This window comes from Piliocolobus tephrosceles, chromosome 1 (genome assembly GCF_002776525.5).
Source record: "Piliocolobus tephrosceles isolate RC106 chromosome 1, ASM277652v3, whole genome shotgun sequence".
NCBI lineage: Eukaryota > Metazoa > Chordata > Mammalia > Primates > Cercopithecidae > Piliocolobus > Piliocolobus tephrosceles.
This window is the reverse complement of record NC_045434.1, coordinates 106,251,475-106,277,239: the sequence shown is the minus strand read 5'-3', so window position 1 is coordinate 106,277,239 and position 25,765 is coordinate 106,251,475. Positions and strand designations below refer to the sequence as shown.

General features: G+C 35.5%; 1 protein-coding gene across 4 annotated transcripts in view; it reads left to right on the top strand.

The window, feature by feature from the left end:
• The first annotated feature begins 530 nt into the window (after positions 1-530).
• Positions 531-25,765, top strand: part of SYCP1 (synaptonemal complex protein 1) — a 114,955-nt gene continuing 89,720 nt past the window's right edge. For 2 of the 4 annotated variants that reach the window (XR_003309905.2, XM_026456726.1), the window contains exons 1-12: positions 531-751; positions 1,170-1,299; positions 2,293-2,377; positions 2,890-2,933; positions 3,101-3,154; positions 4,202-4,366; positions 5,386-5,453; positions 6,362-6,435; positions 18,988-19,046; positions 20,253-20,322; positions 20,924-20,997; positions 22,287-22,395. Coding sequence is in view for 3 of the 4 variants with exons in the window: in XM_026456726.1 (XP_026312511.1) it covers positions 1,192-1,299; positions 2,293-2,377; positions 2,890-2,933; positions 3,101-3,154; positions 4,202-4,366; positions 5,386-5,453; positions 6,362-6,435; positions 18,988-19,046; positions 20,253-20,322; positions 20,924-20,997; positions 22,287-22,395 (910 nt within the window). In the remaining variant the exon portion in view is untranslated. Of the gene's footprint in view, positions 752-1,166; positions 1,300-2,292; positions 2,378-2,889; positions 2,934-3,100; positions 3,155-4,201; positions 4,367-5,385; positions 5,454-6,361; positions 6,436-18,987; positions 19,047-20,252; positions 20,323-20,923; positions 20,998-22,286; positions 22,396-25,765 lie in introns of all 4 variants that reach the window. The other 2 variants (XM_026456728.1, XM_026456727.1) reach the window with 1 other exon arrangement.

The window sequence follows — 25,765 nt, the reverse complement described above, 5'->3', positions numbered from 1 at the left end:
TAAGTAGCTGGGACCACATGTGCGCGCCACCACACCCGGCTATTTTAGGATAGGCAGGGTCTCACTACATTGCCCAGACTGGTCTTGAACTCCAACCTGGGCTCAAGCAATCCTCCCGCTTTGGCCTCCCAAAGTGTTGGGATTACAGGCGTGAGCCAATAGCCCGCCTAGCCAACTCTCCATTCACTCATTCTTATGTGAAGCAGTAACAGAACCATACCACATGTGTGGCGCTTCTCCTGACTCCACAAGCCACCCTAAGAGCCACTTTCCCTACGTCCCTATCATAGGAATTACCCTAAATGATTATACGACTTTGTAATTGTTTGCCTATCTGTTTCCCTCCTAAGATTGTGACCTCTTGGAGGGCAGAAATGGATTTTTCACTCTCGGCTTCAGTCTGTCATAGCGCCTGACAGTTTCCCCAGCGTTCTTCGACAATAGCAGAAGCCTAAAGAACTTCCACTCCAAGGAAATACAGAATCTGGGAAGGAATTGTTCCTAACGAGAAGGGAAATCTCGCGAGATTCAGCTCCTGGGAGCCTGGCCAGCCCACGCAGCGACGGTTATTTAGCCGTTGAACTGCCAGCCGCCCGGACCCTAGGCGCTCCGGGCCGCTCAGCCTGAGCGATTTCCCGCCTTTTCTGAGGTTCTGAGGCGGGAGCTATTGGTTCTTTCTGTTGCCCTCATAGACCATAGGTAGCAGTTCGCGTGGGCACGGAGCCCACGGTTTCCCACTAGTTCTTCAAAGGTGAGGGCAGGTGCCCCGAGTTCTTTTCTTGGGGACTGAGCCCAGAGCGGGGCGATATTGTGCTACTGCACCTCCCCGCTGCAGCCCGCCGCCGTTTTCTTTTGAGTAGTGGTCCAGGAACTTAAGACAGTTCCTCCTGGCGATGTGATGGAATTTAACAGGGCAGGAGAAGGGAAGGGGCTTTCTTTTTAGGCCAGCGTGGCGGCGGGCGGTGGGGCGAAAGGGAGAAGGAAAGGAAGGTTTATCCCTTTGCCCACTGCGCGGTAAGCGACGTTGTAGGGCTCCACTGTAGCGAGAGCCCCGTGGATTTCTTTTTTTTAGCCATTTAGTTTGTAAACATCACTTTAAAGAATACATAGTGTATTCACGGCACACGGTGAAAAAAACTTTCCTTCCCCTCCCGCCCCCAGGGCAGTAGATATTTACAACCGTAACAAAAAATGGAAAAGCAAAAGCCCTTTACGTTGTTCGTACCACCGAGATTAGGCAGCAGTCACGTGTCTGCGGTGAAACCTCATACCCTGGGAGGAGATTCCACTTTCTTCAAGGTAAATTTCCATGTGACTCTGAATTGGACTCTTCTTAACTTTAGGGAAATGAAGAAAAGTGTACTTTCTTCCTGGTGGTGTTTTATAATTATTTCTTCTCAATAAATGGTCTCATTTACCCAAGAATTTTGAATCCCATTACTTTAAATGAACGGTGAGCATTATTATGTAGGCATCATTCATTTAAATAATAACTGCTGCCGTAGAACTCTGCATACATAGTGGAACCTGCTTATTTTAATCCTCCTTCTTTCCGTATTTGATTCGAGGCAACTATAGGACAGATACTATGAGATAGTAAAATATGTTAGGAGAAAATTAGGAAAATTATCAAGAAAAATGAGGACTATTTGGACAAATGCCTATATATGAGTAATAATTCGTGTTGTGACTGGGCTTCGGATTTGACTCTGAGCTTCCTAGTGGATAGGACAAAGAGGGAAATTCATTTGTGTAATGGAGTTATCATTGGATAGGCGGAATTATACCAAGTTTCCCAGGTGAAACAGAGCTTTTAAAAAATTATTTAAAAAAATTTATCATCTGGATCCTTATATTGGAGATGCAATGATGCATTGAATATTTTACTTGTATATGCTGTAAAAAAATTCTTGTTGCTGCTATAGGCAATAATATATTATTAAATGCTATTCAATAAAGACAATCTTTAATTCTATCAAGGGAAATCATAAACTGAAGCAATCTGCTAATATTATTCTATACTACTAGATTTACTGTTATTCTTGAATACCTACAAAGCCATATATTGAATAATTTATCGTTTAGCTTCATCTTACAAGTGGAAATATCTAATTAGATTTTTTCTTTGTTAATATAGAAAAGGCATTTGATATTTTAAACATGTATGTACTTTAAAGGATTTGCAATTATAGTGACCTCTTTAAGCAGGTGTATATTACATATGTATATATTACACTATTAGTATCAGCGTGGTAGGAAACAGCATATTTAAGAACTTCTTTGTGTCTCTAGAGTTTCAACAAATGTACTGAAGATGATTTTGAGTTTCCATTTGCAATGACTAACCTCTCCAAAAATGGGGAAAACATTGATTCAGGTAAGAGCCTGGAAAAGCAGTGTATCAGCTTATATGGAAACATTGTGTTATATATATCGCTAGTTATTGAAAATATAACGTAAGTATTATATCAGTATTCTTGACACAAAAGCTAGATATAATACTTAATATAAAAAATAAGGTTGGACACAGTGGCTAACACCTGTAATTCCAGCATTTTGGGAGGGAGACTGAGAGAGGGGGCTCACTTGAGGCCAGGAGTTTGAGACCAGCCTGGGCAACATAAGGAGACCCTGTCTGTACAAAAAACCAACAAACAAACCCCACCACCCCCAAAACTAGCTGGACGTGGTGGCATGTGCCTGCAGTCCCAGCTATTTGGGAGGTTAAGGTGGATCATTTAAGCCCTAGAGAGTGAGCCATGATGGCGCCACTGCCCTCTAGTCTAGGCAACAGAGCCAGACGCCCTCTCTCTCTCAAAAAAAGAAAAAAGAAAGAGAAAGAAAAAAAGATGTTGGCATATTTAATACCTGTCGTCTTTTATCTTGCAGATCCTGCTTTACAAAAAGTTAATTTCTTGCCCATGCTTGAGCAGGTCAGTTAAGCATAGTACATACAGCTATAACCTATTTAGGTAATGAACTGCTTATTTGAAGAAGAAAAATGTCTTTAGTTACTGCATTACTAGTCTTCTGTATTTAATTGTTATTATTTGGAAGCCCTTATCAGAAGTATTTTCTTATAGAAACATCTTTTTTTTAGGTTGGTAATTCTGACTGTCACTATCAGGAAGGACTAAAAGACTCTGATTTGGAGGTCAGAAGATTTCCCATTCATATTAAATTTCTTATAAATGGAATATAACTTATTACCTATATGTATATTTATTTTGAAGCTTCAAAAGGATTATTATTTGGTTAATGTTTTAAGATATATCCTTTAAAACCTTTTTTTCTGCTTCTGTATTTTTTGGGTTATGAAAGTTCCATTTATGTAGAGGCAATTTCATTTTATACCATGAAATCAAGAAGAAGAGAAATGGGTACTATACGTGAAAAGTGTAGTATCAAGAGAGTATTTTACAAAATCAGCATTTAATTAATACATGAAATTGACTGGTTGGCTGGTTTATTGTATGAGGAATTTGTAGGACATGCTATATACTTTTGATTTTAGTTACAAAGATATTTCTTATTTATGGCATATAGATGTCTTTAAAATGAAGAGAAATTCCACAGCCTGGTAAGGTACTATATGTTTGTGGCTGTGATTATAGTACCAAACAATTTAAAATATATAGAACTTATTTATATATTTTGCAAGAAAAAGTTATCAACAAGCAGAAATTGATGTGATTAAAAATCTCTGATATTTATAATATAATGTGGATTTAAAAAAAGGCAGGAAATCTATATAAAACATCAGACTTGATGAAAATTGTATCTTGTGTTAACTTTTATTTTTCTTGTCATTATATTTTAAACTTCACGTCCTTTAGTGAATCTTCAAACTGATTGTATAATCAAAGTGTTTCAAGACCATTGTTAAGATTTATAGATTTTTATAGTTTGATTTATTTTAGCTTTTAACGAGCCAAATTCTCTCATTAACTAAAATATTTTTATGGAGCCATTTCGTTTTATTCAGCAAGGTATAATTTAGTCAAATGACCAATAACTTTAATGAAGTAAATATTGCCTTAGTAGTTTAAAAGAGTTAATGTAGCTTTCAGTATGCTATTAGTGCTTAAATTGAGGAAACATTTGGTCTCAACTATTAGTATATGGATATTTTCAGTAGGCAGCTGTAGTTTGGTTATATTAGAATTTTGAACAATTAATTTTTGAAAACCTATTTTAATAGAATTCAGAGGCATTGAGCAGAGTGTATTCAAAACTGTATAAAGAGGCTGAAAAGATAAAAAAATGGAAAGTAAGTATAGAAGCTGAACTGAAACAGAAAGAAAATAAGTTGCAAGAAAACAGAAAGATAATTGAAGCACAGCGAAAAGCCATTCAAGAACTGCAGGTATGATAAAATTTTGAATTGTAAACATAGTATAGTAAATCTTATAATACTGTTGAAAGTAGAGTATTATTTGGGATAAATTGGACTGATCTTGTTTTTGTGATGAATATTTTAAGAATACTGCTTTTTAAAAGTTACATCAATACTGGAAACATTTTAACTTTAAGAATGAGCATAGAGGACAAGTTGTATAATGCTTAGTGCAAATGATTAGGGAAATAATAAATCACTTTATATAAAAATTGATTTAATGATTCTAATTTTTATAAAGAGTTTCAATTTTTATTCCTATTGATGTTTTATATAAATATATTCTCTTAGAGTACAATAGTGCAGATAACACTTTAAATTTGAAACTGTGTAACTTTATTTATTTATTTTTTTGAGACAGAATCTCCCTCTGTCACCCAGGCTGGAGTGCAGTGGCACCATCTCGGCTCCCTGCAACCTCTGCCTCCTGGGTTCAAGCGATTCTTCTGCCTCAGCCTCCCAAGTAGCTGGGACTACAGGCGCCTGCCACCACGCCCAGCTAATCTTTGTATTTTTAGTAGAGACGGGATGTCACCATATTGGCCAGGCTCATCTCGAACTCTTAGACCTTGTGATCTGCCTGCCTCGGCCTCCCAGAGTGCTGGGGTTACAGGCGTGAGCCACTGCGTCCGGCTGAAACTGTGTAAATTTTTGTGTAGCATAAAGTGAAAAAAATGTTGAGAAAATGTGACATTGTGTTAGGACAAAGATAAAACATTACTTCAAAATATTTAGAGAACGTAATATTGCATTAAAATATTGTTGAATGTTTTTTGGAGATGCTTTAGCCATCTTTATTTTAGATTGATGAAGGCCATATTCTTAAGGGAAATCATAAGCTATTACAAAAATGTTTCCTTTCTATGTGGAAAGAAAATAATTCTTTTAGACTATAGTGCATTAGTAAAGAAATACTGCTTAATGATTATATTCATGTTTATTTTTGCTAATAAGCAAAATGTGATGAACTGTTCTGTTTTATAAATTAGTTTGGAAATGAAAAAGTAAGTTTGAAATTAGAAGAAGGAATTCAAGAAAATAAAGATTTAATAAAAGAGTAAGTAGTAATTTAATGAATTTGTTCTTTCATATTTTTTATTCCAAATTTAGTACTAAAATAATTTTCAAAAACATGTTGAGCACTTTCTATATGTTATATAATATGAATTTATAAGTAGAATTATATCTGAGTGCTATGGAAAAAGGAAGACATACATTCTTGTGTTTGGCAAACTGTGGTCACTGACTAATAATTTCACTTTTTAAAATGTCAGGCATCAGGAATAAACATTCCTTGGTGTCAAAAAAGATGCCTGATAATTCTGTATCTACAACTACCTATATATGTTGTCTGTTTCACTGCTGCCTTGAGTACAGTACTTATAAAATAGGGCTTAACTTAGTTCCAGGTTAATTCTTACTCAAATTCCTGTTTTTGAAAATGTAACAGTTTATTTCTACAGAAAAATGATAAGTTAGAAAATTAAGTCTAACTGCCATATGTGTTAGTAACTTCAAGATAGTCACAGGTCTCATTATTCACATAATGAATGCCTAATCAGAAAGTTACCTTATTTTGTGTTTTGAAGGTTAGACATATGTTAATTTGTTAATGAATGGCCCAACCTATTCTCATTATTTTCCTTAGGCAAATCTAGACCTGTCTGCTGAAAATTTATTGATAGCAACTTGGGTAGAAACTTGTTAAGGAGCTGTCACTTTTATTTGTTTATTTTAGTGGCCAGTTACTAGAACTTTTAAAGGGAGGCAATTACTAAATCATCTTTGTTAGTAGTATAGTCAACCCACTGTTTCTTCATATAGTCATTTATGAATAACATGATATATACCAAATATTATATTTTAAAAATTTCTTAAAAATTGTAACAATGTATTTCATAACACATATTGTGATTTTGCTTTGGGATCAGATTACACACAGGCGAACTCTTTCCTTTGTTTCAGGAATAATGCCACAAGGCATTTATGTAATCTACTCAAAGAAACCTGTGCTAGATCTGCAGAAAAGACAAAGAAATGTAAATATCTTTTTTGTTTTATTCATTTTATTCATTTATTTTACTGGTAGAGGTGGAGAGGGGAAGAAATTGTCTTTTTCATTTTTGGAACCAATTCTGATTTGAACAAATTATATGTGCCTCAGACTATTTTTATGTAAGTAATAAAGAGAGTCACAGTGTTTTGAGTTTTGAAAGCTCAAAAAATTTTGAAAGGTAATGTATGTCAAAAGGTATATTCTTTGGATTTATAGTTAATCCTGGTTTCAGGTAAGGTATGATTTTGAGACTAATCTTTGTCTGGAACAACTAGGAAATTCAATCAAGAATAAGATACATAGCCATGCTCATAATAGAAAATACCAGTAGAGGCTTTGCTAAAGCCATTGTATTTATGAACAGTGGTGCAATGTTTATTTTCAATCTAAATAGAATTACCAAATTTTTCCTAAAGAAACATTCTTTTGAAACATTATAATATGATTGTGTTGTATATGTGAAAGAACAGTTTAAAAATTTTTAAGCATGTTTTCATTTTTTAAAATTGTAGAGTAGGATTTTTTTCCCGTTTTGATGAAAAATAAAAATGTGTGATTATAAAAAATAATAGTCTGTATTTTTGCCATAATTTGACACTGACTTTACTTTGTTTCTGCCAAGAATCCACTGGGAAATACTGTCTACCTGCTTTTTCAGGATAGTCTCTATTTTTCTTCGGTAAAAATTTTAATTTGTATCATGCAGCTTACTACTTAACAGCTTGGGCTTAAGGATTAGACAGCCTGTGCTCAAATTTAGACTTTCAGTTTCTGTCCACCTGGGGAGCTTGAATAATTTGAGTAAATTATGTAGTCTCTCTGTCACTCTGTTTATTAATTAAATGCCTCTTAGTATTGTCCTGAGAATTAAATGTTAATAAATATGCTTAGAACAGTGCAAAGTGCTCAATGAATGTTGGGTATTTTATTATTATTATTGTCGTTATTTCTAACATTGACTGTTAGGTTTTTTTATTCTTTTTTTTTTTTTTTTGAGATGCAGTTTCGCTCTTGTTGCCAAAGCTGGAGTGTAATGGTGCGATCTTGGCTTACTGCAACCTCGGCCTCCTGGGTTCAGGCAATTCTTCTTCCTTAGCCTTCCGAGTAGCTGGGATTACAGGCGTGCACCACTACGCCTGGCTAATTTTTTGTATTTTTAGTAGAAACGGGGTTTCACCATGTTAGCCAGTCTGGTCTTGACCTCCTGACTTCAGGTGATCCTCTCACCTCATCCTCTCAAAATGCTGGGATTATAGGCGTGAGCCACTGCGCCCGGCCGGGTTTTTTATTTTGGGTCCCTGCCTGTAGTACTTTGCTTTTTAAAACTATGTATATCTTCCAGAATGTACCATGCCACTACCAGCTCCTCTGCTATATCCTGTGTATTCAACATTCAAGATTAATTTTTCTGCCTAGATATAAAAAGTGGTGAAAAGTACAGTGATAGGGTAAAAGTATAGTACATTGGCTGTCTTGCAGAAAATAACTTGGATTAGAGAGACAAGTCTGATAGTTCTTTCTTTTTTTTCTTTTTCTTTTTTTTTTTTTAGACGGAGTTTCACTCTGTGACCAGGCTGGAGTGCAGTGGCACAATCTCGGCTCACTGCAACCTCCGCCTCTCAGGTTCGAGTGATTCTCCTGCCTCAGCCTCCTGAGTAGCTGGGACTACAGGCGCCTGCTACCACGCCTGGTTAATTTTTTTGTATTTTTAGTAGAGACGGGGTTTCACCATGTTGGCCAGGATGGTCTCCATCTCTTGACCTCGTGATCCACCCGCCTCAGCCTCCTAAAGTGCTGGGATTACAGGCGTGAGCCACTGCACCTGGCAACAGTTCTTTCTTATATTTAGTTTTTAGCTAAGTTAGAGATCAGATGGTGAGGAAGGTTTAGAGAGCCCAACAGTTTTCAAGGTTGTCTCTTTAATAGACTAAAGTTGAGGTATGTCTTGATGTGACATGTAGAAAGTTTTTTTTTTTTTTTTTTAAAGTCTTGATATTTGCCTTATTATTAGTGTAAACTCTATACAGATTCTTACCTTAAGTTGTTGACCAGTCTTTTTGTTATTGTGGTGCTTTTTTCTTTCTTTTATTCATTCATTCAATATTTTTTTTAGTGCCTGCTATGTCACGAAATCTTCTAGATGCTGATGAAAAACAGCAGTGAACAAAGTCTCTACTCTTACAAGAGTATATATTCCATGGTGTATATGTGCCACATTTTCTTTATCCAGTCTGTCATTGATGGGCATTTGGGTTGGTTCCAAGTCTTTGCTATTGTAAATAGTGCTGCAATAAACATACATGTGCATATGTCTTTATAGTAGAATGATATTTAATCCTTTGGGTATATACCCAGTAATGGGATTGGTGGGTCAAATGGTATTTCTGGTTCTGTTTCCTTGAGGACTCACCACACCGTCTTCCACGATGGTTGAACTAATTTACACTCCCACCAATAGTGTAAGTGTTCCTAGGCCGGGCACAGGGGCCCACGCCTGTAATCCCAGCACTTTGGGAGGCTGAAGCAGGCAGATCACGAGGTCAAGAGATCGAGACCAGCCTGGCCAACATGGTGAAACCCCATCTCTACTAAAATACAAAAAAAATTAGCTGGGTGAGGTGGCCCGCGCCTGTCGTCCCAGCTACTTGGGAGGCTGAGGCAGGGGAATCGCTTGAACCTGGGAGGCAGAGGTTGCAGTGAGCTGAGATCACGCCACTGCAGTCCAGCCTGGCAACAGAGCAAGAGCTCGTCTCAAAGAAAAAAGTTCCTATTTCTCCACAGCCTCGCCAGCATCTGTTGTTTCCTGACATTTTAGTAATCGCCATTCTAACTGGCGTGAGATAGTATCTCACTGTGGTTTTTGATTTGCATTTCTCTAATGACCAGTGATGATGAACTTTTTTTCATATGTTTGTTGGCAGCATAAATGTCTTCTTTTGAGAAATGTCTATTTATATCCTTTGCCCACTTTTTGAATGGGGTTCTTTTTTTTCTGTAAAAGAATGAGTTCATGTCCTTCGCAGGGACATGGATGAAGCTGGAAACCATCATTCTCAGCAAACTAATACAGGAACAGAAAACCAAACACCAAATGTTTTCACCCATAAGTGGGAGCTGAACAATGAGAACACATGGACACAGGGAGGGGAACATCACATACCGGGGCCTGTCGGGGGATGGGGGGCAAGGGGAGGGAGAGCATTAGGACAAATACCTAATGCATGTGGGGCTTAAAACCTAGATGTTGGGTTGATAGGTGCAGCAAACCACCATGGCACATGTATACCTATGTAACCTACACATTCTGCACATGTATCGCAGAACTTTAAAAAGGAAGAGTATACAGTCTAGTGAGGGGGGAGGAAACAGATCATAGTGAATAAATAAAATATATGTTAGGTGATAACTGCTTAAGGAGATAATATTTTGGGACAGCGTGATTGGGAAGTTTTTTCTGATTAAGTGACATTGGGTAGAGACCTGAATAAAGTAAGGGAGTGGGCCATCTATTTTGGGAAAGAATATTTCAGGCAGAGGAAGCAGTTACGTGCAAAGTCCCTGAGATGAGAGCCTATTCAATCTTTTCAGGTCACAATAATGAGGCCACTGTTCTGTATTTCTGATTTTGTATGTATTTTTCATCTTTTTTTCTCACTATACTCCACTCAGGATACTTTTTTCTTTTTTTTTGGGGGGCAGGGGGTGGTCTCACACTGTTGCCCAGGCTGGAGTGCAGTGGTTCCATCTTGGCTCACTATAACCCCCGCATCCCAAGCTCAAGCAGTCTTCCTACCTCAGCTTCCCAAGTAGCTGGGACTACAGCCGCACACAACCAGGCCTGTCTAATTTTTGAATTTTTTTAGAGACAGGATTTCACCATGTTGCCCAGGATAGTCTCAAACTCCTGGGCTCAAGTGATCTTCCCACCTTGGCCTCCCAAAATGTTGGGATTATACGTATTAGCCACTGCCCTGGCCCACATAATTTCTTCTAACCTCTCTTCCAGTTTACTGATTTTCTATTTAGTTACTTCTTGTCTGTTTTAAAATTTATCAGTTGATGTCTTAATTTCTGTTACTGTATTTACTGGTTGAGTATTAGCTGGTTCTTTAAAAATTTGTAGGGTCACTTTCCAGAATTTTAAGTTCTTTGCTGACTTTTTAAAGCTCTACTTTTTATCTCTATGAACATAATAAACATAGTTGTATCCAGTAATGCCACTGTCTGGAATACCTTGGGGTCCATTTCTGAGATTTTTTTCCCCCATAGATCCTAGTTTTATTGGTTATCTCATCAGCTATCTTAGATAATAATTAATAATATGAGTCTTAGAATGGTTAAATTTTCCTAGTTCATTGAATGTTCAGCAATTCTGGATTATATCCTGGACATTTTGAATATTATGTTGTGAGAATCTGAGTCCTCTTCAGATTTCCTAGAGAATGTTTATTTGTTTATTTTCTAACAGGCAGTCAGCTCACTTAGGTTCATAATAGGTTCTGTCTTGCCTTTTCAGTGTGGGAGTTCCAATATCAGTTCAATTTTCAATGCCTTTGCTGTGCTGCCCTGGGTCTATTTCATGTATGCTCTACTCAAGGATAGTTCTGGGTCTTGGGTAGTGTTTTATGTAGAGTCCAGTTTGCAAAGCTTTTGTCCCATGCATGTATAACCTCTCCCATTATCAACATACCTCACCAAAGTGGCACGTTTGTTACAATTGATGAACCTACATTGCCACATCATGATTGTCCAAAGTTCATAGTTTACATTAGTGTTCACTCTTGGTGTTGTACATTCTATGGGTTTGGACAAATATGTCCCCCATTATAGTATAATACAGAATAGTTTCATTGCACTAAAATTCTGTGTGCTGCCTGTTGATTCTCTACACCTTACCCTGGTAACCACTGATCTTTTAACTGTCTCCATAATTTTGCCTTTTCCAGAATGTTATGAAGTTGGAATCCTACAGTATGTGGCCTTTTCAGATTGGCTTCTTTCACTTAGTAGTATGCATTCAAGGTTCCTCCATGTCTTTTCATCACTTGATACTTCATTTTTTAGGCACTGAATAATATTCCGTTCATTGTTTGCACATACCACAGCTTATTTATCCATTCACCTACTAAAGGACATCTTTGTTGCTTCCAAGTTTTGGCAGTTATGAATAAAGCTGCTATAAGTATCCATGTGCAGGCTTTTGTGTGGACATTTTAAACTCCTTTAGGTAAATACCAAGGAGCACAATTCCTGGATCATATGGTAAAAGTATGTTTAGTTTTGTAAGAAACTGCCAAACTGTCTTCCAAATTGGCTGTGCAATTTTTATTTCCACCAGCAGTGAATGAGAGTTTCTATTGTTCTATACTCTCACCAGCATTTGGTGTCATCAAAGTTTTGGATTTTGGCCATTCGAATAGGGGTGTGTATTGGTATCTCATTGTTGTTCTAAATTGCATTTCTCTGATGACATATGATGGGAATCTTATTCATTGCTGGTGTATAGGAAAATGATTGACTTTTGTATAGTATATTGACCTTGTATCATGCAACCTTGCTGTAATTGCTTATTAGTTCCAGGATTTTTTTGTTGTTGATTCTTTCAAATTTTCTGTACAGACAGCTATGTTATCTGTGAACAAAAATAGTTTTTATTTCTTTATTCTCAGTCTGATTCCATTTGTTTCTTTTTTTTGTTTTATTGTATTAATTGAAACTTTAAGTACAATGTTGAAAAAGAATGGTGAGAGGGGACATCCTTGCGTTGTTCCTGATCTTAGTGGGAAAGCTTCTAGATTCTCACTATTAAATATGATATTAGCTATAGATTTCTGTAGATATTCTTTATTAGGTTGAGGAAGTTCCCTTCTATTCCTAGTTTACTAGGAGTTTTTATCATGAATGGGTGTTGGACTCTGTCAAATAATTTTTCTGTATCTATTGATATGATCATGTAATTTTTTAAGCCTGTTATGTGATGGATTACAATAATTGATTTAAAATGCTGAGCCAGCCTTGCATACCTTGACTGCATTCCATTTGTTTGTGTGTTGTATAATTCTTTCTATACTTTCTTTTTTTTTTTTTTTTTTGAGACAGGATCTTGCTCTGTCACCCAGGCTGGAGTGCAGTGGCTATTCACAGGCATGATCATAGCTCACTATAGCCTTGAACCACTGGGCTCAGAATGATCCTCCTGCCTCAGCCTCCTCAGTGGCTGAGACTATAGGTGTGTGCCACTGCACCCAGATAATTTTTAAAATTTCTTTTTAGAAATGAGATCTTGCTGTGTTGCCCAGGCTAGTCTCAAACTTTTGGCCTCAAGCAATCGTCCCACTTCAGTCTCCTGAGTAGCTGGAATTGGGATTTTAGGTGTGGGCCACTGTGTCAGGCTCCTTTTATACATTGTTGGATTTGATTTGCTAATATTTTGTTGAGTAGTTTTGTATCTGTGTTCGCGAGAGGTATTTGTCTGTAGTTTTCTTATAATGTCTTTGTCTGGTTTTGGTATTAGGGTACTGCTGGTATCATAGAATGAATTAGAAAATATTCCCTCTGCTTCTATCTTCTGAAAGAGATAGTAGAGAATTGGTATAATTTCTTCCTTAAATGTTTCTAGAATTCACCAGTGAAGCTGGCAGGTCTGGTTCTTTCTGTTTTGGAGGGTTATTAATTATTGACTTAATTTCTTTAGTAGATATAGGCTTATTTATTGTCTATTTTTAATTCTGTGAGTTTTGGCAGTTGTGTCTTTTGACAGTTAGTCCATTCCATTTAGGTTAGCAAATTCGTGGGCATAAAATTGTTCATAATATGTCTTCATTTTAACATCTGTGGGGTTTGTATTAATGTCTCCTTTTTCATTTATGTATTAGTAATTTGAATCTTCTCTCTCTTTTTCTTAGCCTGGCTAGAATTTATTGATTTTATTGATCTTTTCAAATAACCAGCTTTTGGTTTCATTGATTTTTAAAAATTATTTATTTTCTGTTTTCACTTTCATGGTTTTTACTCTAATTTTCATTACTTCTTTTCTCCTTTTTAGTTTGGATTTAATTTGCTCTTCTCTTTCTAGTTGCCTACAGTGGAAATTTAGATGATTGATTTCAGATAGTCTTTTCCAATGTATGCATTCAATGCTATAAATTTCCCTCTCAGTTTTTCCTGTATCCCACGGATTTTGATAATGTGTGTTTTAATTTTCATTTAGTTCAAAATATTTTTGAATTTCTCTTGAGATTTCTTCTTTGACTCAGGTGGTATTTAGAAGTGTCTTGGTTAATCTCCAGGCATTTTGTGATTTTCCAGCTGTCTTTCTGTTATTTATTTCTGGTTTAATTCCATTGTGATCTGAGAGCAGATACTGTACAATTTATAATCTTTTAAATTTGTTAAGGTGTATTTTATGGCCCAGAATATGGTCTATCTTGATGAATGTTCCATGTGAGCTTCAGAAGACTATGTATGTTATTGTTGGATTAAGCAGTCTGTAGATGTCAAGGTGATCGATGGTTTTATTGAACCCCCCTCCCTCAAGGTTTGCTTAGCTCCTTCAGCAGTGGATCACACTAACAGATGACACATCCACGCCTCGTCCACGGCAGCACAGAAAACCACTTGGAAGACTACTACAGGTTAAGCAGCCCTAATCCAAAAATCCCAAATCTAAAATACTCCAAGATCCAATTGAGTGCCAAAATTGATGCTGAAAGGAAAATGCTCGTTGGAGCATTTCAAATTTTGGATTTTCAGATTGGGGATGCTCTACTGGTAAACACAATGCAAATATTCCAAAATCTAAGAAAAAATCTGAAATCTGATATATTAAATGTTCTGGTCTCAAACATTTTGGATAAGGGACACTCAACCTACATGTCTTACTGATTTTCTGCCTGCTGAATCTGTCCATTTCTAATAGAGATGTTGAAATCTTCAGCTGTAATAGAGGATTAATTTATTTCTTCTTGCAGTTCTACCAGTTTTTGCTTCATGTATTTTGACACCGTATTGTTAGACCTATACATGTTAAACATTGTTATATCTTCTTGGAGAATTGACCCAAAAGCATTTTATTTTTATTTATTTATTTATTTTTTGATATAGGGTCTTGCTGTGTCACCCAGACTGGCAGTGCAATGATGTGATCATAATTCACTGCAGCCTTGAAATCCTGGGCTCAAGGGATTCTCTTACCTCAGCCTCTTGAGTAGTGGGAACTATAGGTGTGTAGCACCATGCTTGACTGATTTTTCTATTTTTTGTAGAGATGGATTTTGCTACGGTGCCTAGGCTGGTCTCGAACTCTTGGACTTAAGTGACCCTCCATCCTCAGCCTCTCAGAGTACTGGGATTACAGGCATGAGCCACTGTGCTCAGCTCTAAAAGCATTTTGAAATGGCCCTCTTTGTATCTGACAACTTTCCTTGCTTTGAAGTTGACTGTGTCTGAAATTAATATAGCTACTCTTTTTTATATGATTATTTGCCATCTGTACGTCTCCTTTTGTAAGATGTCTGTTAAAGTCTTTGGCCCATTTATTTAATCAAGTTGCTTGTTTTCTTGTTGAATTTTTATCAACAATAAGATAAAAGACTTAACAGTATTTGAGTCTTTGTATATTATAGATAACAGTCCTTTAAAAGATGTTTCTTTTGCAGACATTTTCTCCCAGTCTGTGGTTTGTATTCTCATTTTCTTGACATTCTCTTTTGTAGAGTGGAAGTTTTAAATTTTCTTTTGATTAGTGTTAATATACTTTCTTGTGATTAGTGTTAATATGGCATATCTTTATCCATTTACTTTTATTCTAGATGTGTTTTTACATTTAAAGTGAGTTTCTTATAGACAACATGTAGTTGGGTATTGTTTTTTGATCCACTCTGACAATCTCTTAGTTGGTCATTTAGACTGTTGTCATTCAAAGTGATTATTGATATAGTTGGATTATTATCTACCATATTTATTACTGTTTTTCTATTTGTTGTCCTGTTCTTTGTTCCTATTTTTGTCTTTTACACTTTTTATGCTATTTGTGGTTTTAATCGAGCCTTTCATGTGATTCCATTTTCTCTCCTTTCTTAGAATATTAGTTATACTTCTTTTTTTACTTTTTAAAGTGATTTCACTAGAGTTTGCAATATATATTTACAGTAATCCAAGTCCACTTTCAAATAACCCTCTACTGCTTCAAGGTTACTATGGGTACCTTATAATTCTTTCCTCCCATCTTTTTTTTTTTCTTTTTTTTGGATACAGAGTCTTGTTCTGTTGCCCAGATTGGAGTGCAGTGGTGCCATCTCAGTTCACTGCAACCTCCACCTCCCGGGGTCAAGTGATTCTTGTGTTTCAACCTCCTGAGTAGCTGAGATTACAGGTGCCCACCACCAAGCACAGCTAATTTTTGTATTTTTAGTAGTGACAGGGTTTTGTCATGTTGGCCAGACTGATCTTGAACTCTTGACCTCAAGTGACCCACCCTCCTCCGCCTCCCAAAGTGCTGGGATTACAGACTTGAGCCACCACGCCTGGCCTCCTCCCATCTTTTGTATCATTGCTGTCATTCATTTCTTTTATATAAAGCAAAAATAAGCATTTATAATCTAATACATTGTTGCTATTTTTTGTTTTGTTTTGTTTTTTTGAGGCAGAGTCTCATTCTGTTGCCCAGGCTGGAGTGCAGTGGCATGATCCTAGCTCACTGCAACCTCTGCCTCCTGGGTTCAAGTGATTCTCCTGTCTCAGCCTCCTGAGTAGCTGGGATTACAGGCATGTGCCATGACACCCTGCTAACTTTTGTATGTTTAGTAGAGATGGAGTTTCGCCATGTTGGCCAGGCTGGTCTCGAACTCCTGACCTCAAGTGATCCACCTGCCGTGGCCTCCTAAAGTGCTGGGATTACAGGCATGAGCCACTGCGCCCGGCCCATTGTAGATATTACTATTTTTGACAAACTTATATGTTAGACCAATTAAGAATAAGAAAAATAAAAGTTATTTAGTCTTCACTTATTTCTGCGTTGATGCTCTTTTTTTCTTTCTTTCTTTTTTTTTTTTTTAGTAGAGATGGGGTCTTACTATGAACTTCTGGCCTCAAGTGATTCTCCCACCTCAGCCTCCCAAAGCACTGGGATTACAGGTGTGAGCCACTGAGACCAGCTGTTGCTCTTTTTTTTTCTTTCTAGAGATCTGAATTTCTAAACCATTTTCTTTCTCTTTAAATACTTTCTTTTAACATTTCTTGGAAGGCAGGTCTGCTGGCAACACATTTGGTCAACTTTTGTCAGAGAAAGTCTTTATTTCTTCACTTTTGAAGGATAGTTTCTCAAATTACAGAATTCTGTGTTGCTTTTTTTTTCCTCTCAACATTTTAAATCATTTTAAATATTTTACTCCATTCTATTCTTACCTGCATGGTTTCTGAGGAGAAGTCAGATATAATCTTTCTTTTTGCTCCTCTACAGGTAAAATGTTTTTTTCCTCTAGCTTTATCTTTGATTTTCTGTAGTTTGAATGTAATATGCATGGGTATAGTGTTTTTGGCATTTATCCTGCTTTCTGTTCTTTGAGCTTCCTGGATCTGTGATTTGGTGTCTGACATTAACTTAGGGGAAATTCTCAGTCATTATTGTTACAAATATATTTTTTTATGTTCCTTTTTCTCTTTCTTCTCCTTCTGGTATTCCCGTTACACTTTTTGTAGTTGTCTCACAGTTCTTGGATATTCTGTTCTGTTCTTTCTAGTCTTTTCTCTCTTTGCCTTTCAGTTTTTGAGGTTTCTGTTGAAATATCTTCAACTTAAAAAGATTTCTTTCCTCAGCTGTGTCTAGTCTACTAATAAGCCCTTCATTTATTCGTTTTAATTTTTTTTAGAGACAAGGTCTTTCTATGTTGTCTAGGCTGGTCTCCAACTCCTGGCCTCAAGTAATCATCCTGCCTGAGGCTTCCAAGTGACTGGGATTATGGGCCTGAGCCCCCACACCCACAAGCCCTTCATTTCTGTTACAGTGGTTTTGATCTGTAGCATTTTTGTTTTGAGTCATTCTTAGAATTTTCACCTATCTCTTTAAATTGCTTAGCTATTCTTGTGTGATGTGTACTTTATCCACCAGAGCCCTTAGTATATCAATCACAGTTGTTCTAAATTACTGGTCTGGAATAATTCTGACATCCTTAACTGTATTGGAGTCTGGTTCTGATGCTTGTCTTGTCAAAGTGTATTTTTTGCCTTTTAGTATGCTTGTATTTTTATTGTTTTGGATAGCTACACATGATGTACTGGGTAAAGGAATTGTTGTAATGTGCTGGTAAAGTATAGGGGGAGGAGTGTTCTATAGACCTATAGTTAGGTCTCAGTTTTTCAGCAAATTTTTGCCTCCAGACTATGAACTTCATCAATACTTTTCAGCCCTTGCATCCCACTCCTCCTTAGATGGGACAGGGTGGGTAGAGTGGGCTGCAGTCGGGAATTTCCCATTTTCCATGTGGAAGGCTAGAGGGGGATGGAGTTGGATATTTTCCTTACTTCACATGGAGGGCTAGAGCTGTCTGGAATTGGGTATTTCCCTTCCCCCAGGTTAGTTAGGCTCTGACAAATTTCCAACAGATTTTTCTCTCCCAAGGGAGGCCTTGTTAAGAACAAGACACATTGGCATAGTTCAAAATGGCTTTTCCTGCCAGAAGCACAAGGGGATGTTTTTCCTATGTTCATTTTGAGAAACCTGGTAGAGCTCCAGAAGGTAAAACTCACAAGAATCTGGGCCCTCTCTGATGACTGGTTCTCCACAGAGGTTTTATTATTTTTATTTTTTGAGATAGAGTCTTGCTCTGTTGCCCAGCTCACTGCAATCTCTGCCTCCTGGGTTCAAGCGATTCTCATGTTTTAGCCTTATGAGTAGCTGGGACTATAGGCATGTGCTACCATGCTTGGAGAATTTTTGTATTTTTAGTAGAGATGGGGTTTTACCACATTGGCCAGGGTGGTCTTCAACTCCTGGCATCAAGCAACGTGCCAACCTCTGCCTCTCAAAGTGCTAAGATTACAGGCATGAGGCACCACACCCAGTTTCCACAGAGTGTATCTCTCAGATTTGTTTACACTGAATTTCCAGCAGTGCATCAATTATAGTTCAGGTTTTCTTTCCCTGACTCTGCTGCCCACAGAGTTTTCTGCTCATGGGTTTCTGCCCTGGTAAGTTGTGATTCTCTCTGTGTTTGCCTGTCTCTCCAATTTTGGGGTAGTAGTTTGCCCTGCGACTTTACTTCTCTTAAGATTTGAGAAGAGTTGTTAATTTTTTAGTTTGTTCAGCTTTTTACTTGTCGTTAGGATGGAGCAGTGACTTCTAAGCTTCTTCACACCAGACTGGACCCAAACAGCTTTTGATGCAACTTAAAAAGACCCAGTAATGATTTAGATAACCCAATGTTCATCATTAACACAGAATTTTAAATATTTTAATGCTTTCTGGAGTCATTTTGAGCATTGTCTTGTTGATATCTTATTTTAAAATTTAATTTTGAAATTTTTGTATTAACAACAGATGAATATGAACGGGAAGAAACCAGGCAAGTTTATATGGATCTAAATAATAACATTGAGGTGAGTGTTAATGAAATCTGAGTATTTTAAACATAGAAATTTCTAAGCAAATTATAGTGATTACCACAAAGATATGGACAACTATTCTTACTGAAAAGATGATTATTTATTTGTTGATATATTATTGTATCACTAATAAAATTCCTAAGGTTCTATACTATGAGCATTAATGTTTTGTTATGTAGTAGCTTTTTGATTTACATGTTAGTGACATCACTTAATTTATCAAATATTTGCTGACTCTTGTCAGAAATCAGCACATTGTTACATATAACCATTAATTTGAAAACAGATAAAGTATTATTCATCTGTGTCTGGCTTCTGTTTACCTTTGTTGTCTCATCTCCTGTCATTCTTCACTTTGCTTTTCTGCTATAGTCACTCTTTTATGTTTCTCAAATTTGCTAAGCTCTTTCTGATGGTGGTTCTTTGAATTTGTACCCTTTTCAGAACTTTTATGTCTAAGGTCTTATGCACATTTTTAAAGTTCATTCTTCTTTTTTGTTATTCTCCCCTTAATACTTTATCTAAAATTTCTATTTGATTATTCTATATATATCCACCTCATTTAACTTTTCTTAAGAGCACATAAAGCTACTTGGCATTTATTTGATATATATGTGTGTGTGTGTGTGTGTGTGTGTGTATTTGCATTCTTTTTTACACTTTATTCTAAGTTCCAGTAGGGTAGAAACTTTGTCTTCTATCCCTATTGCCTAAAACGGTTCCTGGCACATAATAGGCACTCAGTAATTAATTAATTAATTAACCTGATTTTACAAAGCAAGATTTGTTGAATGCTGAATGAACACATGCTGCCAGATGATGGAAGTGTAACTTCGGATTCATGTTGAGAGGCCTCACTTAAGTGGAGAAGACATAAATAAATAAGCACAAATAAATATAAAATTACAGATTTTGATACATGCTATTAAGTAAATAACTGGTGTACCAACAATCCATTTGCTGCTGTTTTGTATTGTATAACATGTTGCCAGTGCATTTAAGCACCTGGGAAACTAACATAAGGCCCTCTTAATACATTTTTAGTAAGTAATTCAAATTACAGTGTTTTAATTATTCCAAATTGTGTGGTTTTAAATTTAATGATCACGTGATACAAATTTGATAATATTTTCATAGTTTGAAGAAAGCTATTTGAAAAAATCTAAGTGTGATTCTTAAAAGTTAAACTTTGTATTTCAGAAAATGATAACAGCTTTTGAGGAGCTTCGTGTGCAAGCTGAGAATTCCAGACTGGAAATGCATTTTAAGTGTAGGGATAGGGATCTTGCTTAATTTTTATATTACTGTTTTGCTATTTATATTTGTATTGGATTCCATTAATGTTTTCATCTCTTTTGCCTGATGCTCTCAACTATTTTCTATTTTCTTTATTTCTGTAAGCCCTCTAAATCTTGTGGAATGTGGCAGGGAATTAATATTTGTTAAAAATAGTTTTGGGCTTTAAAACTACATCTTTCATGAAATCAAACTAATTTTATATATTTTTTAGAAATGTGATTTGGTCTCTTTTTACATATCTTGGTATAGTATTCATGTTAAAATAATTTTATATATATCATATTATATATACTTAAAACCTGTTGTTTCAGATTAGTGTGTTTTAGAGAATAAACTTTTATATATAAGAATTGTAAAATTTTAGGTTATTGTAACTGATATTATTTATATTTACTATTTTACTAAACAGAAAATAAGGATGAAAACAGCAATTTTAACCCATTACAAACTTTTAGAGTTTAATATAATTTAGAGATAAATAAAGAGGTGAAATAAACTTTAAATTTTGTTTGTAATAGAAATGTGATACAATTATGTTATGACATTACAGTGTATTTGTTTTATTTTTAAAGTAAAGGAAGATTATGAAAAAATCCAACACCTTGAACAAGAATACAAGAAGGAAGTAAATGACAAGGAAAAGCAGGTTTTTTTTTAAAAAAACAACTCTTTGTATTCTTTATGTTTGCTAATTCATTAAATACTTAAAATTTCAAAAGAAGTTTATATTTGCTGAATGTATGATAAATTCCTATGAGAGAATTTTAACATTATACATATCTAAATATTTAACCTTTAGACTCACTTAATTTTTGTTGACTCAAATATGTACTCACTCTAGCTTTTTTTGGGTTTTAATCAATTATTCTTCTATAATATTTATATCAGTGAGTAATAGGATATTGCCTCAAAATATATTATTTTGTGAGAACTTTTGCTCAGACCAAAGCTTCATAAAATGTATAAATGATCATTGGCTACTCAACTTACATTTTGCAGTTTGTTTTGAAATGTGCTATTCATAATACCAATGAAGAGGAACTAAAATATTCTGTTGCTTCTTTCTTTTTTCTTTTTTAGCCTAAGAAAACAAGACACAGATGCTTTTTTATATTAATGTCACGTAGTGGAAGACTTGAAAATGTTAACTCTATATCCTTTGTCATTCACAAGAATGTTTCAGATTATTATTATGCCATCTCTATCAGTTTCAAGTCTTCTGCTTCCCAAATGGAAAGCAATATATATAATAGAATCCTCTTCTATTTCTCATTATATTTGCAGTTTTTCTTGTCTGATTTGCCACAAGATGTCTTCTAACATGGTTAACAGGGATATCTACTTAATAATTTAAAAAATTAATTCACAGTACAGAGAGGATAATAAAAACTACAAAAATAGAGTGAAGTACTAAAACACTTTTTGGTGTTCTAGGTGCATGGGCAGAGCTTACAGATTGTTGGGTTTCCTTGTAAAATGATGGCATGGCCAGCTAGTGCTTTTGCTGAGGACTCCTAAATGTCATTATTTGTAACAATTTTTTTTTGCTGGGGCTTTCTAAATTCTTGCTTGCGGATACAAACTTGGCTGATGGCATTCTGGAGCTGGATTGGGCAGGATAGCAAAGACAGACTGAATCTTACCATTATATATGTTGACTTTTCCATTATATATACCCCCACCCATCCCTGTGCCTGGAATACCCATGTTTAGAGGTTGCCTTTTTCAATTTGATATGCCACTGTCTCTTACAAAGATAATAGGGCCAGTTCTCTGACTACATTGGCTGCCAGGGAGTAGAGACCAGCGTAGAAGGGTTAAGTGGACCAGCTGAAAAGCATGTAGACAAGTACATAAAATAATTGTAGGTATTATAAATGTTAAGATGTCATATTTAACTTTTTATATTGATAATGTATTATTTAAATATTTTAGGTGTCACTCCTATTGATCCAAATCACTGAGAAAGAAAATAAAATGAAAGATTTAACATTTCTGCTAGAGGAATCCAGAGATAAAGTTAATCAATTAGAGGAAAAGACAAGTAAGAATTTATATAAGATAATATAATGTACCTTATGTATTCCTCTTGTTATGTTCTAAATGTTGGCTTTCATTACAAGTTTGTTTTAATGCTTTCTAGTACTGTAATTCTCAATCTGAGTTGGTTTGGTTGGAGGAGGGCATAATAGATTAATCTTGGAAGCTTTTGTAAAATACATATACTCTTCTTTTCCCTTTTCCATGCTCTTACCTTTTTCAAATGTTTCAACTATATGCTCCACAAAGACAGAGACCTTGTCTTTTTTGTTCACTGACTTGAAACTGTTGCATTCCAAGTGTCGAGAACAGTGCCTGGCACATATAAGGCACTCAAAATTAATAATATTTTTTTTTTTGAGATGGAGTCCCACTCTATCACCCAGGCTGGGGTGCAGTGGCACAATTTTGGCTCACTGCAACCTCTGCCTCCCGAGTTCAAGTGATTCTCCTGTCTGAGACTCCCTAGTAGCTGGGACTACAGGTGTGTACCACCATGCCCGGCTAATTTTTGTATTTTCTTAGAGACAGGGTTTTGCCATGTTGGCCAGGCTGATCTTGAACTCCTGACCTCAGGTGGTCCACCTGTCTCAACCTCCCAAAGTTCTGGGATTACAGGCGTGAGCCACTGTGCCTAGCAAAAATTATTTTTTGAATGAACAAATCGTATGGGAGCACGATGGAGAGAGTTACTAATTTTTCCCAGAGAGAGACCTTTAGAAAGGCAGTAGGAAAAAACTGTTCAAGTGTTTAAAAGTTTAGTAGACAGTGAACTGGAGGAGACAATATAGGTGGAATAAATGGTTTGTGCAAGTCATGGAAGTATGTTCCATGTATGTTAGGGTATATTTTTAGTAAACTGACTGGTGTGGCAATATCTTATTGAACTCAGGCAGATGAAATTGTAAAAGATTTGGATCCCTTTATGAAGGATCCTGAGTGTTGCGTCATGTTTAGACTGTCTTATTAGTGAATATTTTTCATGTGTCATGTTTAGACTGTCTTATTAGTGAATGTTTTTCAAACTTTTCCAAAAGGCAGGACACTTAGAAGGCATAGTGTTTGTGAAACACCATGCACCTTGCAGAACATTATAGGGATCTTGTTTTTCTGTTCTTCAAAACATTCTCTTTTCTTCACATGGCAAATAATTATCTGGTTTCTGCCAATCTATACCTGCTAATTTCATCTTACTGTCATAACTATGTGATATTCTCCAGATATATTGAAATAATTTAGCTTCAGCTATATTTTGTGATCTTTCGATCCCACCCCATGCTTTTGGCTACCTCTACTCAGAATGAATCTCTTCTTTCCACCCCAAGTCTGTTGGCTAAATTGTTAGTAATGGCATAAGCATAACCTGTTTGTCTGTCCCCTGTGACTAGAAGTGTCTTGAGGAGGGATTTGGTTTTAAATATCTTTGTAACTATAGTGCCTAGTATATTGTTATGCACATAATATGAGTTCAATAGTTGGATAAATGAAATAATATTTAATCTTATAAACTGAAAAAATAATACATAGTTATAATTCTATATGATTTCTGTAGACTCATACCCACTGAAATGTGTTCATTTAAGTGATTTTTCATTGTTTCCTATATGTATATATCTTCCACTTGTTTTTCTCTGTGTTCAGTGTAGTTATTTTTTACTGGTCTGTTATCTAATCCTGCCTGTGATGTGTCTAATTTGCTTTAAACCCATCTACTGAATTCTTTACTTTAAATGAATCATATATTTTTCATTTTGAAGTTTCCATTTGGTTACTTAAGAGTTCAATTCTCTGGTTAAGTTTTCTCCTCTTTTAAAAATCTCATTTTTCACCTCTTAAATATATATTCATCATTGATATTTTATAGCTATTCTCTGTTTATTTTAATATATGTCTCATCTGTTGGTTTATTTCTATTGTTTCTTTTTTAAAACTGTGGTAAAATATGTGTAACATAAAATTTACCATGTTAATCATATTTAAGTGTCCAGTTCTGCAGCATTAAGTACGTTCACATTGTTATGCAACCATAACCACCATCTGTCTTCTTCAAGAACTCACCATCCAAGAACTCTTTTAATCTTGCAAAATGGAAACTCTGTACCCATTAAAAAATAACATTCCATTCCCTTCTTCCTGTAGCTTCTGGCAACCACTATTTGATTTTCTTTCTTTTTACTTTTACTTTTTTATTTTGCTGTTTGGGAATTTGTTCTTATCCTTTGGTGTGCCCAGTAATTTTTAAAATTAAATTCTGTACACTGTAATAAGAAAAATCTTGGAGCTTCCCGAAGATGTTGTCTTTTCTCTGCTAGAGAGAAATTGGGTGTGTGTTGGGCTGATTATCTGAATCCAGTTAGAGACTGAGCTAAATGAAAGGAAACTGGCCAAATATATAAGGTTTTTCAAGTCTTCAGTTTTGTTTCTTTAGCTCTTTGAGACCTCTCAAAAGTAAGCTGGCTTTTCTGTTCCTTAGCAACAGGCCTCTGCCTGGGTTAAGACAGCATCTTAGTCTTTTGTTTATACCCAGATCGGCAGATGTCAGTTGTACTTTATCAGTTCACTTTCAGCAGTTTTCTTTTAAGAATATTATCCCATTTAGTCCTTTTATGTCATTCTGTCTTTTCTGGTTGTTTCCAGCGTGAGAGTTGGTATGCTACTAACTACTCCATCCTGCCTAGAAATATTCGTTTAAATTAATTATGATGAGCTAATTTTTGTTTTTCTTTTTAATGTTTGCTTGTTATTACCTAATTTATTTTGTCACTTGCTAATAATAGTTGGTTCCTAAACAGTATTAATTATCAAAAATTAAGTAGATAACAATAATATTTTATATGATTTCATTATTTCTTGTGGCTGAACAGTATTCCAATTTGTATATATATATACACACACATTTCTTTATCCAGTCATCTGTTGATGAACACCAGTTGATTCCATATTGCTGCTATTGTGAATAGTGCTACAATATGTGTATTTTAGTTCTATAGACAGGACATTATTATTACTGTTTTATAGAGACAGTATTTATTTCGTTTTACCCATGTATTTTTTTCCAATTTCTTTGCTTTTTTTTTTTTTGTATCTTAAACTTTTCATTCAGATCATTTTCTTTCTGTTTTAAATAGGAATATTTAAAATCTCCTTTAGTGAGAATATGTTTGTGATTAGCTGTCATAGATTCCATTTGTCTGAGAATTTATTTATTCATTCTCATCCATAAAGGATATATTTGCATGATATGTCTTTCTAGGTTGGCACACCATATGTTGTTTTTAGACATTTCTTTTAGCACATGGAAGGTATTTTCTTTTTCTTTCTTTCTTTCTTTCTTTCTTTCTTTCTTTCTTTCTTTCTTTCTTTCTTTCTTTCTT